This window comes from Phascolarctos cinereus, unplaced genomic scaffold (genome assembly GCF_003287225.1).
Source record: "Phascolarctos cinereus isolate Bilbo 61053 unplaced genomic scaffold, phaCin_HiC Scaffold_2;HRSCAF=192, whole genome shotgun sequence".
In the NCBI taxonomy this organism is placed as follows: domain Eukaryota; kingdom Metazoa; phylum Chordata; class Mammalia; order Diprotodontia; family Phascolarctidae; genus Phascolarctos; species Phascolarctos cinereus.
The window spans coordinates 265,059,738-265,079,921 of NW_027555625.1; the positions used below are offsets into that span (position 1 = coordinate 265,059,738).

At 42.7% G+C, this 20,184-nt stretch overlaps 1 protein-coding gene across 1 annotated transcript in view; it reads right to left on the bottom strand.

Annotated features, from left to right (window-relative positions):
• Nucleotides 1–20,184, bottom strand: part of LAMC3 (laminin subunit gamma 3) — an 82,882-nt gene continuing 62,698 nt past the window's right edge. Inside the window, exons 19-28 of the mRNA XM_020973568.2 lie at nt 19,878–20,083; nt 19,130–19,206; nt 16,979–17,113; nt 15,175–15,322; nt 14,647–14,796; nt 13,728–13,830; nt 5,124–5,323; nt 4,445–4,591; nt 3,395–3,494; nt 1–2,113 (exon numbers count right to left, since the gene is read on the bottom strand). Coding sequence (XP_020829227.1) covers nt 1,863–2,113; nt 3,395–3,494; nt 4,445–4,591; nt 5,124–5,323; nt 13,728–13,830; nt 14,647–14,796; nt 15,175–15,322; nt 16,979–17,113; nt 19,130–19,206; nt 19,878–20,083 — 1,517 coding nt within the window. The 3' untranslated portion in view covers nt 1–1,862. The remainder of the gene's footprint in view (nt 2,114–3,394; nt 3,495–4,444; nt 4,592–5,123; nt 5,324–13,727; nt 13,831–14,646; nt 14,797–15,174; nt 15,323–16,978; nt 17,114–19,129; nt 19,207–19,877; nt 20,084–20,184) is intronic.

Sequence of the window (20,184 nt, forward strand, 5' to 3'; positions counted from 1 at the left end):
TCCTTCGAAGGCCTTTTATTTCTAGATTAAACAGACGGGCTTTACGCTATTGCTCTGTCTCAGACTACATTGTAAGGTTTTGCCTTCTATTTTAAAAACCTTTGGGGATCTGATGACCCTTCGCTCCATATCCCTGCTTACAGCCAGGAATCTCTGTAGTGGGTTGGTGGGAGAGGGAGGGAGGTGGCAGCATTCAGAGAGGTGATCAAACACACCATCTCTCTGCTCTCTCCTACCCCATGCACCAGAATCCCTTGTTTCTGTTCCTCCTTTTTAGCCCCCCATGACCCTTCCTGCATGCATGCCATTATCTATTCCAAACCTGGAGGTCAGAGTTGGAGGAGCAAGCACCTGACCAGATAAGCTGACATAGTGAGATCTCCTCTAAGCTGAGGAGATGCAGAAGTCAGCCTTTTGGCCTTCTGAGCTCAGACCCAGACTCCATTCCTTTGGTTGCTTCCCTGTGTGGGCTGAGGAGAGTGGCTAATAAAGTCCAACAGGAAACTGAGCTGCTGAGTCAGAATCACTCTAGCTGACAGAAATATCTATGCTCCTGTTTACCCTCTGACTGAGGCCTGCAGTCTTCTTCCTTCCAAGGAGCAGGCAATTTTGAAATGAATTCCATGTGGCATCACTTAGTAAAAGGGCCTCAGTGCAATGGAAAGGGGAGAGAATTCCTTAGGAGACTGTAACTAATTCCAAGATACAGGAATTAAGCACCAGAATAAGCCAAAAGAAAGAGAGAAGGACAAGACACTAGGAGGGAGACAGAGATAAGACCCTGCAGACCTGCCTAACTGGTCAAGCAGTTGATTCAGCAGTCATTTGGTTTCAAGAAATCCCATGTGCCTATTTGGTTTCCCAATCTATGAAATGGGTGTGTGTGGGGGGTGGAGGGGTGGGAGTGGAGGAGACCCTGATCCTAATCTGATTGGGAGCTACAGAGGTGTGGGTGAGGGTGTGTGTGAAGAACTGGAAAGGGGTAAAGTTGGGGAACACAGAGTTCTTCCTAAATCCTACAGCCTGAGCTATCCTGTTTCTCCAGTGATCATCTGGCATGGCATCTGCCAGTTTTCTCGGCCCAAGATGGGCAAGAACTCTGTCCTCTCATCATTGGGCTCTTGAGAGCTGGTAACTATATATGGGAATCTGTAGGCTGGCAAGCAAAGGGACCACACAGCTCACCTGGCAGTGTGAATGGATCATTGTATGTGAGTGGGGGATGTGCACCCAGGCAATAACGTGGTGAGAGGGCTGTCTGTGGGGATGTGCACATGCATTGGTATGAGTGTGAGCAGACAAGAATGAGCATAAGCACACATGCTTATGTATACATGAGTTGTTAGAGGAGATTATAAGGAATGGTATTCATGGAATAGGAATGTGTACACAGGTAGTTATTAATATAAGCACATGTTGGTATTGGTCTATGCATATGCAGAAATGTACATACATACACACATACACACAGTGGTATGGGTGTGGACATACTCTGTAAGATAGGGTATGTGCGTGGAGGAGGAAGGATGCCCATAGACATGTTGCTATGGTATATAAACATGTTTCTCTGAGTCTTTGTGTGCCCACATGGTGGCATAGCTGGGGAATCATTGTTGGCATGAATGGTTGTGCAGATGTGGGCATATATGTACAATGTATAATAAGTGTGTACACATGTAGGGATGTGTGCACACATATTGGCATGGGTGTGTGTGCCTGTGCACATATTTGTGTGGCCACTTGTTGGCATAAATACATACACACATCAGGGTGTACCTGTGTGTATGCACATGAGTCTGTACATACCCACAGGGGTATAGGCATGTGTGTGTCTGTGTGTTGGGGGCTCTTAGGTTGGATTCTCACTGCCAGCTGGCACAACCCTCAGGCAGGCTACGAAGAATGTCTTCCAGGTTCTGTTTGTCTGCCTGGATCTCCTTGAGGTCACTCTCCAAGTCTTGGATCTGGAACTCCTGCTGTTCTGCCTCCTGCTGTAGCAGGCTCAGTTTCCCCTGCAGGGGCCCCTCTCCATCCAGGTGCTGCCTCAGTGGCTCCAGCTTCTGCTCCGTCTCATTCAGGGCTGTGGCTAGAGCTTGGTGGGTGTCCAGCTTCCCTGGGGTGGGGGGAGAGAAGAAGAGGGAAGAGCAAACACCATCCCTCAGCTCTCCCAACCCAGATCCCCAGATCCCCTGCTTATCATTCTGTGGGGCCAGCAGCTCAAGGATAGCCAAGACTATCCCCCTGCAGCCAGGCCCTCTTTAGCTGGAGTCTATTTTCAACCTACTGTGCTTAATGAAAGAACTCGTTCACCTCAGATGCCACCTCCTTCTGGGAAACTTTCTCTGGTCGCTATCCCTCCCCCAGCTGAAAGCATTCTCTCCCTCTTCAATTTTTCCTTTGCCTGGATCTCTCTTTCCAGAGAATCACATTCAACATTGTATGTATAGAACATACATATATCCTGTCTCTTCAGGGAGACTGTTAAGGGGAGGGACTGTGCCATTTATCATCTGTGCCTCCCTAGTTCCCAGCACAAGGCCTTGAATATGGATGGATGGGATAGAATGGAATGGAATTCAATCCTGAAAAAAGACTGCTAGGCAAAAGACAAGCTGCAGTAGTGGAAAAAGAGCTGGCCTCAGAATTAGTGGATCTGGGTGTTAGTTCAGTCTTGGGTTGGGCAAGTCAATTTACATGTCAAGGCTCTGAGACCAGCAGAAGCAGATCTGCATTAGGAGATGGAGTTTCTTCACCTGGAGTTTCTTGGTCCTTACATTCCCTATCATACCATACTATCTCTCTATGAAGTCTTCCCTGACCACCCCAGCACACAGAGATCTCCCACTCCTCTGTTGTTGTTGTTCAGTCTTTTTTCAATGGCATCCCACTCTTTGAGACCCCATCAGAGTTTTCTTGGCAAAGATACTGGAGTAGTTTGCCATTTCCTTCTCCAGCTCACTTTACAGAACAGGAAACAGAGGCAAACAGGGCTAAGTGACTTGCCAAGGGTCACACAGCTAGTTAGTGTCTGGGGCCAGATTTGAACTCAGGGAGATGAGTCTTCCTGACTCCAGACTAGATGCTCTACCCATTGTGCTACCTAGCTGCCTTATCTCCCTCCTCTACCCTCCTTCAATCATGAGTATCTATTTAAACCACCCATTGGGCACTTACTTGGCACACACTACCTTGTGAATGATTTTGTTATGAGTCTTATCCCATCTTCCTTCTAATCTCAGTGAGGGCAGGGATTGAATCTCACCTATCTCTGTTTCCTCAACAGCATTAAGCAGAATGCCTTGATATAGCAGTTACTTAATAAAGATTTGTCAGTGGTGATGAAGCCCTCCATGGAAGACAGAGGAGAAGGTGTCCTAAGAGATATAGTTCTTACCCAATCGAGTAAGCAGGACAGACAAGATCTTGATGTCCATCTCCAGGGAGATCCGGGCTTCCCTTATGTTTCTTTCCACCTTGTTCAACCCAGTCCCTACCTTCCAAAAGAGAAAGATGCAGTCGATGAGTCAGCTAGTCAATAAACATTTATTAAGCACCTACTCTGTGCCAGGCACTGTGCTAAGTGAGGGGGCTACAAAAAGAAGCAAAAGACAGTCCTTACCATCAAGGAGTTCATAATCTAATTGGGGAGACAACATGCAAACAAATTTGTATAAACAAGCTAAAAAAAGTAAAATAGGAAGCAATTAACAGAGGGAAGGCACTAGAATTAAGAGGGGTTGCAAAAAGCTTCCTGTAGAAGTTGGGATTTAGCTGGGACTTGAAGTCAGTGGAGATAGAGTATTTTGTTCGAGAAACAGCAAGGAGGATGATATGACTGGACTGAAGAGTATGTGTGGGAGAAGAAATGTAATGTAAGAAGATGGAAAAGTGGGAGAGGGGCTGGGGGGGGAAGCTTTGAATGCCAAATGGAGTGTTTTATATTTGATCTTGGAGGTAATAAGGAGCCACTGTAGTTTATTGAGGAGGACAGTTTTTCACACCTTGGGAAAATCACTTTGGCAGCAGAATGGAGGAAGGATTAAAGTGGGGAAAGATAAGGTAAGCAGACCCACCAGCAGGCTATTGCAATAGTCCAAGTATAAGCAGATGAGAGCATGCACCAGGGTGGAAGGGAGAGGAGGGGGCTTATTTAAAAGATGTTGCAATGGTGAAATCAACAGGTCTTGGAAATGGATTAGATATGAGGGGTGAGAGAGAGTGAGAAGTCGAAGGTGACACCTAGAATGAGACTCTGGAGGACTTGGGGTGGGGGGCAATGGTAATGCCCTCAACAGTAATAGAGAAGGTGGGAGAGGAGAGTTTAGGAGAAAGACAGTGAGTTCTGTTGAGGACATGTTGAGTTTAAGATATACATGTGTAACTAATTAGAGAGAGGCCACCAACCAGGAAGAAATTAAGTGGGCTTTGAGAGTGGTCAGCTTACCCACTCAACTTTCTCCATCTCCCTCCTTCGTTCCTTGGACACCATCACCTGCCTGGAGATGTCCTGGAGGGTTCCTTGAGCTTGGTTGGTGAGTTTGACGGCTTTCCGGTATTCCTGTTTACTTTCCCTCAGCAAGGCTTTGGAATGCTGGAGGAGGAGAACAGGACAAGACAAAGAATAGCCTGAGTTAGTAACCCCATTTGATGGAAGATGAAAATTTATCAGAGCAATGCCCAGGAACCCAAAGCACCACACGAACAAGATCTCACTCCACTGTCCCAAGGTGAGAATGACAACTGAGGGGCAGCATTGTAACCTGGAGAGAGAGCTAGCCTCAGAGTCAGGGAGACCTGGGTTCAAGTCCCATCTCTGACACATTTTGGTTCTGTGACTCTGGAGTAATTACTTAATCTTCCAGCTCTGGATCTATGAAGAGCACTACCAATTCCCAGCTCTTTCCACTAGCCAATAGTTCTTTGCCCAGTCAAAGGTTTTTCATAGGTGCCAAATAACATTAGTTACAGAATGGTTCACACAACGAGGGGAGAGGGGAAGAAACGCCTATCAGAATTGGGCCCCAACTTGAAGCAGTAAAGTCAAGTCTGGTTCAGTCCTATCCCCTTCTACTGGTCCATAGTGAGAAGAGAAGCCACTCAAGGAAACAATTAGCTGTTCTGACCTTTGTCCTCTCTTTAGCCAATAGCTCAGCTTCCTTGGCCTTCTTCTTAGCTGTGGCAGAGACGGAAGCAGCATTTCCCAGCATCCTCTCTGCCTGCTTAGTCTTCTTCTGAGTGTCACCAATGAGTCTGTCTTGGATGATCCTTGCCTTTTTCCTTAGAGCTACCTGGTCCTTTGACTGTGGAAACGTTTTTCTCATTTCTACAAAACAAGAGTAGGACAGATGATGCCCTTAGAACTTTTGGCTTTAGATATTACTTGTTTGTTCATTCATTCAACAAAAGCACCTTTGGGTAGTAGAAGGAGCCATGGCCCTGAAGTTAGGAGATCTGTTTTCAAATTCAGCTTTAGACAATTATTAATTATGTGACCCTGGGCAAGTGACTTAAAAGTTATCTGCCTCTGTTTCTTTATCTGTAAAATGAGGATAATAATACTTGTCCTCCCTAGCTTTCAGGGCTTTTGTGAAGAAAGTGCTTTGCAAACCTTAGAGAACTACATAAATATGAACTATTATTATTTTTTCCATTAAAAAATCTTTATATTCATTTCATGTTGTTTTGAAAACACAGAAATGAGATGGGAAAAACCCAAGGGGTCAAATACAACCATAGAGTACAGTGTCTCCCAAAAGTTTTCAGCTTTCACGGGAGTGTAGAAACAGGAGGGGGATAAGACCCCTACATTATCTACTATGTTACTTAGTGAAAGGGATAAAACTCAGGTCTTCTTAAAGGTGTATGGCATAAGAGATGGGATGGGGAATGTGAGCTATTAACACGCCTATCGCATGCGTTGTGTGTTAGGTGCTGAAACAGATGTAAAGTTTAAATTGGACAAAGGCTCTTGCTCTCAAAAAGCTTTTAGTGCGATAATATCTAATAATACATGAAATAGATGCATCAGAAAATTGTAAAAAAATTCTATGGAAGATGCATGAAGGACAGCTCAAGGAAGGCTTCATGGAGTAGGTGGTATTTGGGCATTGATTAATTAACAAGCAAAGAGAAGAATGAAAGGCATTATAGGAATGTGAGGAAGGGCAAGGAGGCATGAGATTATAGGTTGAGTTTGGTGGGACAGAGAGCAGTCCATTTTGCCTGAGCTATAGCATTCATGAAGTGGACTAATCTCAGAAAAGTCTGGAAAGGTAGAGTGGTCCCAGATTGTGCAGGATTTTGAATGGCCGATAGAGGAGTTTGAAGTTTACTTAGTAGGTAGTAGGTAGCCTTGGAAGATTTTTGAGCAAAGGAATGGCATGACCAAATAATAGCATTGACATAGCACTTCCAAGTTTTTAACGTGCTTTAAATCTGCTCTTCATTTTGCCTTTCTTTGTATACCCAGGACTTACTACAGTGCTTGACACATATAGGTGATTAATAAATGCTTGTTGATTAGACTTGGTGCTCACAACAATCCTGTGAGATAGCTGCAATTATTATTCCCATTTTACAGATAAAAAAATTAAAGCTGAGATAAGCTAAGTGACCTACCAAGAGGCACATAGCTACTACTGTGTGACACAATTAAAATTCAAGCTTTCCTTTTTCGGAGACAGATACTTTATCCACTGAACTGCTCAACTGCCTTAAATCTATGGATAAGAGAGATTATTCCCTTAAGGTAAAATCAAACACCATAGAGTATCTGCTTATATAGATCAGGCCCAGGATCTGTGTTTGATTTTTCTCAACAAGAATTATTAATAAAAATTTTAACAATAATTTCCCTTGGAACAAAGTGAGTTTAGCTCATCTTAGAACAAATAATAAATATAACAATAATAACAGTGAGCATTTATATAGCACTTAAAGGTTTGCAAAGCACTTTACAAATATCATTTCATTTTATCCTCAAATCAGGTAGATGAATTTATTAGCCCCATTTTACAGATGAGGATACTGAGGCAGTAAGGGGTTAAGTGATTTGTCCTGGGAGATGGATTTGAATTCTATAAACAAGCATCAACTGATAGTAGAGGAAGGTCCCAGAAGCAAGGTAAGAATTCAGAAATGTAAGGTTGGAGTGATGTTTGTCAAGAACAAAGCTCACCTCTCCCTGGAAAATGCGCTTGGAAGCAATAACTGAGAGTGCCTCAAGGTTTGCAAAAAACTTTATATGGTTTATCTTTTTGCTTCCCAGGACTGTCTGAGATAGGCACTAAAAGTGTTAGTACTTTCCCAGCCTTCCTTAATCTTAGCTCCTTCCTTCTAAGACTACCCCAATTTATCCTGTACATACCTTTGTACAGAATTGTTTGCATGTTGTGTCCCCCATTAGACTGACAGCCTCAGGAGAGCTGGGATTGGTTTTTTTTTTTTTTGCCTTTCTTTGTATCCCTAGGGCTTAGTACAATTCTTGGCATAAAACAAATATGTAATAAATGCTAATTTATCAAGTGCTTAATTAAGTTTAAATAAATTTAATAATTCATAAATATATAAATTTTGATATATACAATAAAATTAATTTAGTTAATCAAAATGTGCTTGATAAATGCTAATTGACTGACTGTACTGTTATCATCTTTACAGATGAGGCAACTGAGGCACAGAAATAACCTTTTTGCATTACTCTTCTTTGATTTACTCATCCATGGTCACACTGTAAGTAAGTGTCAGGGGTGGGATGTGAACTCAAGTCTTTTGGACTCCAAGTTTAGAACTCAACCAGGGGGCAGCTAGGTGGTGCGGTGGATAAAGCTCCAACCTTGGAGTCAAGAGGACCAGAGTTCAAATCTGGCCTCAGACACTTGACACTTACTACCTGCATGACTTTGGGCAAGTCACTTAACCCCCAACTGCCTCACACAACAAAACAAAAAGAAACTTTATGGCAGCTAGGTGGCGCAGTGGATAGAGCACCAGCCCTGGATTCAGGAGGACCTGAGTTCAAATGCGGTCTCAGACACATAGCACTTACTAGCTGTGTGACCCTGGGCAAGTCACTTAACCCCATTGCCTAGCCAAAAAAAAAAAAAGCCCTCAACCAATCTCCTTCTGTGTATTTTACAGCTCCATGTAGGGAAAAAAATTGTTATATGAAGAAACCTGTCCTCCATGTCTGGAATGCTTGCTCTCCCTCCTCACCCTGCCTCTTGGTTTCTCTGAATTCCTTCAAAAATGAGCACAAATCCCACCTTCTCCTGGAGGCCTTTCCTGATCCCTGCAGCTGCTAGGGTCTTCCCCTCTGATGTCACCTTCCTTCAGTTTGTATATATCTTGCACATATCTAGTTATTCTCGAGTTTGTCTACCTTAGGATAGCGCCTCGTCTGAGGACAAGGACAGTATTTTTACCTTTCTTTAAGTGCTCAGAGTTGAGTTTAATAAATACTCCTTTTGGTTTCAGATCAAAACAAGAAAACTGAGAGAGGCCTTGATCTTTCATCTTCACATCTTAAGGTTCTTCCACATCTATGATTTTATCATAGATGGGACAAGGATGGACTCCCTTTGGCCCCCTTCAATAGACCAGAGCAGGCTCAGAGCATCAAAAGGGCTTCGTATACATATGAAAAGCCTGGATTGTGGTTTGGTAGGGGGGAAAACAATAACCATACCCCCAGGACTTAATTTTGCTCTCTGGTCCCTACTCTTTATCCCCCTTCATTTGCATGGAAAAGCAAAAGAGTTTTAGAAAAGGGAAAGTGGCTTGCCCAGGATTCTCCCCCCTGGGTAATTTATTGTAATTGTGATCTCTAGACCAGATCTCAATCTTCTTTTTGTCCCCCACCCCTACCCAGGATGTTTTAAAAGACGCATAGGAATGATTTTAAAGATACATAGGATTTAAAGAAACCAATCATGTTGAAATACACTTATCAAAATATTAAAAAAACCCCAACAACTCAGGGACCCCATGTTAAGAACCTGTGCTAAATTGATGCAAATGAGAGTTTAGCAAGAGGAAATTAAGCATTAAGTTATATGGAATTTTGTGCCCTCCTTCCTATAATAATATGCATTTAATTGCTTTGTATATGTTTGTACTGATTCACTTTATATTTTTGCTGCATATGAATGGCCTTATCACCCTCAATAGAATATAAGTTCTTGGAGAATAGGGATTGCTTCATTCTTAGTACTTGTATCCCCAGAGCCTAGTACAAAGGAGGGGCCTAATAAATACTTTTTGTTTGATTGACTCTAAGTAAGATGGTGTGTGGCTTTTACAATCTGGGAAATACAGTTCAAAGAGCAGATTGAAGACTGAAGGTACTAGGGAGACCTTGGCAACTGGGGCAAGGAATAACCTTCTGGAGAGAGAACAATCTTCCTGGTAAGCAAGCCAACACTGAGGAAACACAGCATTTTATGGAGAGGGTCAGAGGATCATAAAATCATTAAGAACTAGAAGGGACAAAGGCACTGGAGGTTTTTTCCTAGTCCAGTGATTGGGTTGTTAGGGTTTTTGTCTTTACAAAAAAAGCTGTAGCAGGCAGAGTCAAGATGTAGCAGGAAGAAATATAGTTATCCTACAACATTGCCATAAAATTCTAGAAAATGCCACAGATTGAGTTCTGATTGGACTCAGTGAAAAAAAAAATCGCAATTGTTTTCCCACCCCAGGTCAGCAAAGGGAGAGTGGTCTGTGTACATTGAGGATGAAGGAATGGCCTTGCGGAATATTTCAGGGGGAGAGTTGGGCTCCAGGAGAAGAAGAGGTCTCAGATCCAGCAAAGAAAGGCCTGACCTTACGTAGAATGCAGAGATAGGTGCCCACTGGCAGTTCTGTTGCTCACCACCCGGTTCTGAACCATCCCTGAAATTCTAGAATAACACAACACTCAATATCCCAAGAAAGCAGCAGCAGGACCCTAGAAGATACAAGCTCAGCCTAGAAATTCCCTCCAGAAGTTTGTATAGGCCAGCTCTAACATAAATCCCAAAGTCAGGAAGTAATCTGGCAGAATAAAGAAATAAAAAAAGAATCTTACCATAAAAAGCTAGTATGGTGAGGGAGGTGCTCCAGACTTAAACTCAGGAGAAGAGAATGACTCTAAAACATCTACAAGCAAAGCCTTGAAGAAAAGCACAGTTTGGGCATAAGTTCAACTTCAATTCTTGGAGACGAATCAAGAGTTAAGAAAAAGAGTTTTAAATTTTTTACAAAGAAATGAGAATGCTGTAGGAAAAAATTGGAAAAGAAATTAGTGTTACAGAAGAAAGAATTGGAAAGGGAATTACAGTTTGGCACGAGAGGTACAAAACCAAACCCAGGCAACAAACTCTAGGAAAATTAGAATGGACCAAACAGAAGCTAAGGGCTCCATGAGACAAGAAAAAAATATTAAAGTCAAAAGACTAAAAAAAAATAGGAAAAAATGCAAGCTATCACATAATAAAAGAACAGACTTGGAAAACAGATTAAGGAGAGAGAATTCAAGAATCATTGGGTTACTGGAAAGTCATGACAAGAAGAAAAAAAGCCCAGACATCCTATTTCAAGAAACTGTGAAAAAAACCTGCCCAGATCTCTTAGAACCAGGGAGTGGAGTGGAAATGGAAAGACTCCACTGGCCATTTCCCAAAATGAAACCCCAAAATGAAAATTCCCACAAATACTATAGTCAAAATTTGTAGCTTCAAGGTCAAAGAAAAAAATACTGCAAGCAACTAGAAAGAAAGAATTCAAGTTTCTAGGAGCCACAGTCAGGATCATACATGATTTAGCAATCACCCCTATAAAGGAGCAGAGAGCTTGGAATATGATATTATTGAAGTCAAAGGATATAGACTTATAGCCAAGAATAACTTACCCAGAAAAACAGTATAATCCTACAGAGGAAAAAATAAATTTTTAATGAAACAGAGGACTTCCAAGCACTTTTGATGAAAAGATCAGAGCTGAGTAGAAAATCTAGAGTCAAATACAGGAATCAAGAGAAATATGAAAAAAGTAAACATGAACCAGCAATCATAAGGGACTAAACACAGATAAATTGTTCTCATTCTAATATGGGGAGATGATACATGATATGTCCCCTCCAAACCCTATCATCATTAGGGGTCAAAGGAGGAGTCTAATTAAACAGATGACCTCAGAGTAGTTCTGTTATGCTTTGATGATCTTAAAAGAAGAATGGAAAGGGAGGGGAAAAGGTAAGCGGTATAGAACCAGTTCTAACTAGATCATGAGAGCTGATTGTTAAATTTTCAAAGTGAACAGCTGCAGCTTGGGAATAAGTAAATGCTATAAATCAGGGGTTGATATATTGTTTTGTTGATTTCCAGAATTAAGAAAGTGATGGTGAAATGTTAATAATTCATATTAAACTTAAAAGTGTGTTGTGGGTACATTTTTTCTTAGAGACCCAGTTGTTAAACATTTACCACTCATACCACAGAGAAGAGGAATACACTAGGAGGGAAAATGAAGAGAAATGATGGGAAAAATTATCTCATGTAATCAGGATGCCCAAGGAGGAAGGGGTTAGGGGGAGTGGGCAACACTTAAAACTCACTGTCACATGAACTAGTAGAATATATACACATATATACGGTTTGGTACAGAAATACATTTCACTCAACAGGGAAATAAGAGGGAGGGGAGAATGGAGACGAGGCAATAAGAGGAAGGGTAAGGGAGGTGCTAGTTTTAGGCAAAATAATCCTTAAGCATAGATGTGCAATCAATCAATAAATATTAAATGCCTACTACGTGCTGGGCATGAGCAGCTAGGTGGTGAAGTGGACAGAGTGCCAGGCCTGGAGTTAGGAAGACTTATCTTCCCAAGTTCAAATCTGGCCTCAGACACTTACTAGCTTTGTGATCCTGGGGGCAAATCAGTTCACACTGTTTGTCTCAGTTTCCTCAACTGTAAAATGAGCTGGAAAAGGAAATGGCAAACCACTCCAGTTTTCTTTGCCAAGAGAACCCCAGATGAGGTCACCAAGAATCAGACATGACCGAAAAATGACTCAACAACAACAATGAATGGGCCAGACACTGTGCAAAGCACTGGGAGACAAAGAGAGGCAAAAGACAGGTCCTGCCCTCAAAGAGCTTGCACAAAAATATTTACAGCTGCTCTTTTTTTGTGGTGACAGAGAATTAGAAACTGAGGGTGTATCCGTCAATTGGGTAATGGCTGAATAATGTATTATTGTGTTATAAGAAATGGTGAAGGTGATGGTATCAGAGAAACCTGGGAAGATTTGTTTGAACTGATACAGGGTGAAGCAAGCAGCACCAAGAGAACAATATATACGACAACAATATTGTAAAGACAAACAAATTTGAAAGACTTAGGAACTGTTATTAACACAATGACCAGCCATAATTCCAGAGGACTCATGATGAAACATGCTGCCTAACTCCTAATAGAGAGGTAAAGGAGTCAGAGTACAGTTTGAGAAGCCTTTTTTTTTTTTTAACATGGCCAATGTGGAAATTTGTTTGCTTGACTATATGTGTTTCTAACAGGGGTTTTGTTTTTCTTTCTTTCTCAGTGTTGGAGGGGAAATTGGGGGAGAAAATGGGAGGGAAAGGAGGATTTTTTTTTATTGGAAAAAAGCAATTAAAAAAAGAAATTAAAAAAAATTATAGCAGAAGTCTTAGTCTTTAAGCTAAAAGAGACATGGTGGAGCCATTCTCCCTACAAGGAAGAGATATCAAGAACCTTATGGCCAGGAAATCTTGCTTGGCAGCGGCCAGCAGGAACCACAGAACTTTTGGAATAGCTCTGAACAGTATCCATGTGTGACCAGCAGGGAGCAATGCCTAGCAGACACTATAAATTGATCAGAGACTAGCAGAGATGACAAGTTGGGTAGTGATGACATTTTCTGTGAAGATGATACCCAGGGAACAAAATCAGAGGAAGCCATACAGTGATATCACCAGAAGATGCAGGAGGTGTGGGGGGATTCAGCAGTGTCACAGATCCCTTTACAAGGCTGCCCCGGCCACATGTGTTCCTCATATGTATGCTCCTCATTGTGTGTGTCCTATACACACACCTTCCCTATGTGTGTCCCTCTCCATATATACTCCTAATGTGTATCCACTCTTCTCCCTGATGGTTAAATGTATTTGTTGTAGAGTGTCCCAGGTTTGTAGAGAAAATGTTTTATTGCTACTCTCCTTGTTACGCTAGTTCATTAAATGTCTTTACTTAGAGTTAATCGTGTCCTTTGGTTGACTAGAAAAGGTATGGTTTTGAGCTGCTATGGATCTGTAGGATGTCATGGACCCAAGGTAGCCCTCTTTGGGGGATTCTTTAGGCAAGTAGGGTAGGAAGTGGTGCCCTAGCATGCTGTATTCTTAATACATAACCACAAAGGAAGTAGAGATTCTCCCTGGAGGAGAGGTTTTCTCAGGAAACCTCTTCCCCAAGAAGAAGTGGAACCAGTTGCCTACTTCTAATAGGTACAGGTTGCTTGGCTTCTTATTCCAGCTCTATTGTGGCCCTGTGCTCATATATCAGGTCCTTTCCTGTTTACAGCTCATTTTTCTCACCTGCAGATCTGGGATTCTACTCTTAATGTGCCCAAAGTCAGAGGGAGCAGCTTGGATAAAGACCAGAATGGATAACAACTTAGACGAAAGAACTCGCTGTCCCCTAGCGAAGGAGCTCCTATCTCAGAGGGTAGCTGTACCTTCCAGATCAGTCAGCAAAGTCCTGGAATCACTGACTGTTTCTCTGGCTTTGGTAATGGATGAGGTGGCCAGGGTGAGGGCAGAATCAGCTCCATCAAGCAGCTGTGGAGAGAGGAGGGAAAGGGTAAGGACATTTCATGGAACCACATCTCATGGAACTGCTGTCTGATATCAGACCACAGGCAGAGAGACAACCAAGAGGAACCCCAGATCTTCTCCTGGAAAGAAGCAGCATTGTGCCAGGGGAAAACTTTGAAGGCCCTGTAAAAGACAGGAAAATGTAACAACCAGTCTCAGTTCCAGAACATCCATACTCCTCTTGTTAGAGATAGAGGTGGTAGCCTATGGGCAAAGAATGAGGGAAGCATATCGTGTGTGTGTGTGTGTGTGTGTGTGTGTGTGTGTGTGTGTGTGTGTGTGACTGTGTGTTTGTTCCACTTACCTTATTTTTTTTTTAATTACAAAGGAAGGCTCTATGGGAGTTGTAGGGGTATTATGAAGTGATGACAGTGTAAAAAATAGGAATGATAAAAACAGTAAAAAAAATGAAAAAGAAATAGTCGTGGAGTCAGGCAACCTTGGTACCAATTAGTACTAATTCTAGCACTAATTCTCTGTGTGACCTTGGGCAAGTCACTGCCCTACAGTGAGCCTCAGTTTCCTCAATTGTAAAATGAAGGTGTTGAATTAGAGGTCCCCTAAGGGCCTCTCCGTTTAACATTCTGTGTTCTACCAACTTTAATTAAAAAAACTTTTTTTATACTTTAACTTTTTAAAGATTCTGTAAAGATAATGACTCCTTGGAAGAGCGGAGAATGAACATGATGCCATCCCATCTCTTTCCCTCGCAGCTCCCTGGAGTGAGGCAAGGTCCCTTGGCTTCCAGGGCCAGGGTGAATGGGGTGGAAAGGACCTCACCTGCTCAAAGGGCTGGATCTTCTGGAGCTCTTCCTGGGAAGTGGCCAAGAGGCCTTGGGCTGCTTCGGTGAACACATGCTCCTTAGCAGCCACTGTCTTCTCTAGATCCTGTAGTTTTCTGTCCAGGTCTCTGGCAAGGTGTGTGAGAGGCTGGAGGAGGATGGACAAGAACTCAGTTCCTTGGCAAGGATCTCCAAGGAAGGGTAAAAATAAGAGTAAGAGTAAGGGTAAGGGTAAGAAGAGTCCCTCTGGATGGTGAGTTGGGGAGCGGTGGGGATAATCCTTTGAGGCTAAGGATTAACCTTTCAACTCCTAACCTGGCATCCAATCCAGAGCCTCCCCAGAAAACCCAAGGAAAATAATCCTGCGGGGGTTGTGCAAAGCAAACAGACACACATGGAATACAGGGATAAAGAGGGTTGGGACAAAACCTTCTGCTTTTAGCTGGGCTCTTGCATATTCCCTCTTTAAAGGGAACCCAATATCTGACTCCTCCCCACCAGAGCCAGGAAGAAAACCTGCTCTGACCAATATTTCAGGAGGGGAGAGCTTTGCCAGGCGCTGAGCCCCTTCTGAGCTGATGCGCTGAACAGATGCTAAGGTGCCCTTGGCTTCTGTGGCTGCCTGGGCTGTAGATGTTCTGAGCTCCTCCTGGGCCTTCTGCACCTCCTGGTACCTGAGAATGGAGCCAAGACAAGTCATGGATGTGGGATTCCCCTCCCCAGATCTCCATCTTCTACGGTCCTTTCTAGCTCTAACATTTTGGGATTCTTTGATCTTGTGTCTGGAAGGTCTAGTCTGCCTCCCTTCCTTGAATGATCTCTTTTCTCATCTCCCTGTCCTGGCTTCCTCCCTCAATGCTAGAATCTCCTATATGAGATTACCTCCAATTTACCCTATATAAATCTTGTATATACATAACTGTTTGCATGTTGTCTACTCCTTTAGACTGGGAGCTCCTTGAGGGCAGAGACAGTGTTTTTGCCTTTCTCTGTCTCCTAGCACAATGCCTGGCACTTGGTAAGCTCTTAACTTGTTGACTTGTTGACTGACTGACTGATTTTAGGTCAAGTGAACTTGTCTGGGACACTAATTACCCGAATCACCTTGGACAAATTACTTAAGATCACATGACCACAGATTTTAGAACTGGAAAAGATTTTGGAGATCATCCAGTTCAACCTCTTCTTTTTACAGGCTAGTAAACCCTTCACTTCCATAAGCCTCAATTTCTCCATTTTCAGAAAGAGAAAAACTAGATAAATGAAGAGAGGGCAGAGCACTCATAAAAGATCTTTATTAAGCACTTATTATTTGTGCTTGTCAAAATGAAAAGGTTTAGATAAGATACAGACCCTGTTCTCAAGGAGCTCACGGTCTAGCAGAGAGCCTTGACACTAACTGAAACATAAACTCTATTGCATGATATAAATGCATTAGTATTACTTTGGGGGAAAATAAACGAGTTTCATCCAGGCAAGCAATTTATTTAGCAATGCATGTGGTTGCAAAGCAAATCAAGTCCAAGGCTGTTGGTAGCCAAGGACTCCAAAGCATGATTTCTACATAGATAATATACAATTTGAAGGGAGTGAAAAAAACAGGATTATAGGACTTGAGACACCTGGTTTCTCATTGGTGCAAGGTATTGGGAGACACTGAGGTTTGAGGGAGAGAGGTAGTTTTGTGACATTCCTTAAGTTGGATGACCTTTGGGAGGGGGAGTAATCTTGTGACTTCTCTAAAATCAGGTGACTTATAAGTAGCTGAAACAGCTTCACAAAACTGTGGATAAAGGCAAGATGGAGTCACTCATGTTATTTTTTTTTAGATGTAACATCAGAGTTGTACAAAACAAAATGCCATGGGAGGGCCAAGGTAGAGTATGCTTACCAACCTAAGGGATGAGTGAGGGCTTCATGGAGTAGATGGCATTTTGGTTGGGTTACTTGACAGTTGCATAGCTAGATGAGTTCTAAAGTCCATTTCAGGTCTGAAATTCCATGATTCTACATGCCGCCACATGCTGTCCAGCCATTCACTGGCTTAGCTCTTTGTCCTTTCACGCCCATAACCCCTAACCACATTCTACATATGCACTTTTCTCTCTTTATGGCCATCCTCACCTCACTCTAGGTCTTCTTGTTTCCAAGAAGTATAGGAAATCAAGATATTTCAGAATACCATGAAATACCAAGGATGTCTTTGCAGTAGGGTGTCATCATGGCTACTGGTTGGGAAAATAGTCTGGAGGTAGATAAAATCTTTAGCCAATGATTCCCACTTTTTCTCTCTTCCCATTAAATCCACAACCTCCTTGGAGAAGACTTACCTGTCCTCTAGTTCATGCTGTATCTTCTGGGCATCTGTGCCCTCAACGACACTCCACAGAAGAGTGTAACTGGTATTGGAAGCAAGCAGGGCCCTCTGTGCTGCTGCCACTATCTTAGAGGCTGTATTTCTACAACTGTGAGAAGGAAACACTCCATTCAATCCACATCGCCAAGATGGACCCCCAAAGCCACATGTTCCTCTGGTCTCCCCAGCTAAACTGTAAGCTCTGCGAAGGTTGGGACCAGGCTGGATATTTCTTTGGAACCACCACCAGAGCCCAACATAGGTAACTTAAAGCGGGTCAGTTCGCCCTGAGCCTTGGTTTCCTTATCTGTAAAATGAGGGGTCTCGAGGGTCCCCAAGATTTCTCCAAGTTCTAAAATCCTTATAGGCACCTAGATTTAGAGTTGGAAAGGACATTAGACATCACCAAGTCTGGCGCCTCATTGTACAAACCGTGGCTCAGAAAGGTTACACACACACACCCACTTCCATCTGCCACAGGGGCCCCAGACTACTTAATGCTCTAGTGACACCTCTAGGTGTGGGCTGGGGGAGGGGTGGGAATTGAAGTATGTATTTGACATGGGCAGATCTTTTCAAGGGCTGATTTTTTTTGTTTTTTGTTTTTTTGGTTAGGCAATGGGGTTAAGTGACTTGCCCAGGGTCACACAGCTAGTAAGTGTTATGTGTCTGAGGTCGGATTTGAACTCAGGTCCTCCTGAATCCAGGGCTGGTGCTCTATGCACTGCGCCACCTAGCTGCCCCCATTGTTTGTTTTTTGAAAGTAAAAAAGTATGTTTCTAATATGAAAATATGTTTAATATGAATATACATATATAGAACCCATATCAGATTGTATGCTGTTTTGGGGTGGAGGGAAGGGAGGGAAGGGAAGAAAATTTGGAACTTAAAATCTTATGGAAATGAATGTTGAAAACTAAAAATAAATTAATTTAATATTTTTTAAAAGTATGTTTCAATCAGTATTTAGACACCATCAGTTCTTTTTCTGGGGATGGATAGTATTTTTCATCACAAGTGCTTCAGAGTTGTCTTGGATCATTGCGTTGCTGAGAATAGCTAAGTCATTCACAGCTGGTCATCTTACAACACTGCTGTTACTTTGTACACAGTGCATTTCACTTTGCATCAGCTCATGCAAGTCTTTCCAGGTTTTTCTGAGAGCATCTTGCTCATCATTTCCTATAGCACAGTAATATTCCATCATAATCTCATAGCACAATTTATTCAGCCATACCCCAATTGATGGGCATCCCCTCAATTTCCAGTTTTTTGCCACCAAAAAAGAGTTGCTATAAATATTTTTGTACATATAGGTCCTTTTCCTTTTTGCTTTTTTATCTCTTTTGGGATACAGATCTAGTAGTGGTATTATTGCTAGATCAAAGCGTATGCATGATTTTATAGCCCTTTGGGTGTAGTTCCAAATTGTTCTACAGAATGGTTGAATCAGTTCACAACTCCACCAACAGTACATTAATGTCTCATTTTTTCCCGACATCCCCTTCAATATTGGTCATTTTCCTTTTTTTTCCTATTAGCCAATCCAAAAGGTATGAGGTAATACCTCAGAATTATTTTAATTTGCATTTCTCCAATCAGTAGTGAGTTAGAGCATTTTTTCATATGGCCTAGCTTTGATTACTTCATCTGAAAACTGTTCATATCTTTTGATCATTTATCAATTGGGGAATGGCTCCAAGGGCTGATTTTGGAGCCATCAATGTCTCCTATATTTTGCCAACCTGCCCCTCTCCTACCAAATAGTACTTTAAATCCCTGAGGTTCTTATATACATCCAATCAGTCCACAATCGCCCACCCTCATGCCTCCAAAGACCTTGGGCCACCACAGCTTGACAATATCTCTCTCTTCTTATCTACACACACCCAGTCAATGTCGGGCTTAATTAGTGTTCATTGGAAATGGATTTTGCCAGAATACAAGTGTGGTTTCCACCTCACTCCACCTATTTCTTGTCCCCCAATACATACATGATATGATCCACCCCAGCAGCCTACATTCCTCCTAAGGGGACAATCTAGCTGGGAGCTAGGAGTTTACATACAATGTGCCAGGAAGAGCAATGGCAGGCAGTATCTGCCTTACTGGTGCTGTGACTTACCTCTTGGCCAGGGCCTGAGACTCAGTGGCTAGACGACTCCAGTTGGTGAGTTGGTTGGGCACTTCCTGAGGGATCACCTTTTAATAAAAAGAAAAAGAAAAGGAAGGAAGGAAGAAATAAATTGCACATCCCTGAAGGCTTCACTTTTGTCCAAGTCACTCTAGAACTAGCATTCTAGCACTTAGAAGCGCTAAGTGTTGAATGAATCATATAATGTCAGAATTGGAAGGGGTCTTAGAACACAGAATTTCAGATCTGGGAGGAACCTTAGGACGTAGAACGCAGAGCCAGAAGGGACCTTGGAACACAGAATGTCAGATCTGGGAGGGACCTTGAACACAAACTATCTTCTCTGGAAGGGGCCTTAGAACACAGAATGTCAGAACTAGAAGAGAACTTAGATCATAGAATATCAGAGCTAGAAGGGGTCTTAGAACACAGAATGTCAAAGCTAGAAGGAGCCTTAGGACAGAGTATATCAGAGCTGGAAGTGGCTTTAGAACACAGAATGTCAGAGCTAGGGGAGCCTTGGAATACAGAATGTTGGAAATGGAAGGAACCTTACAGACCATCTAGTCCAGGTACCTTTCTGTTCCAGGTAGGAAAACTGAGCTTCAAAGAGAAGAGACTTGCCCCCAGTCACATAGCTTGGACTAGAACCCATATCTTCCTGGTCCCCAGTTCAACATCTTTTCTACTATGCCGTGTACTGCTCTTTAACTTAGCAGCTTAAGGGTCCCAGAGGTACCATTGTCGTGAGGGCTCCCAACGCCTGCTGAATCTCCAGCTCTGTTGATAGCAGCAGAGCCTCGATGTCCACCATTTGGATGCAGGTCTTCTCCAGACTACTCCTGGTGCACCTGACACTCTTGCTTGCTGCTTGCAGCTGGTGCCGGGTAGCCCTCATGGAACTCTCCAACTCTTCCATTTGCTCCAGGAAGACTTCTCTGGTGCCTGGGTGGCCAATAATCAAAGGATTAAAGAAGTCTTATGAATTGGAAATGAAAAATCCTGTAACTTGGGTCCCTTCACCACTTTCTCAGGCAATGAGACAC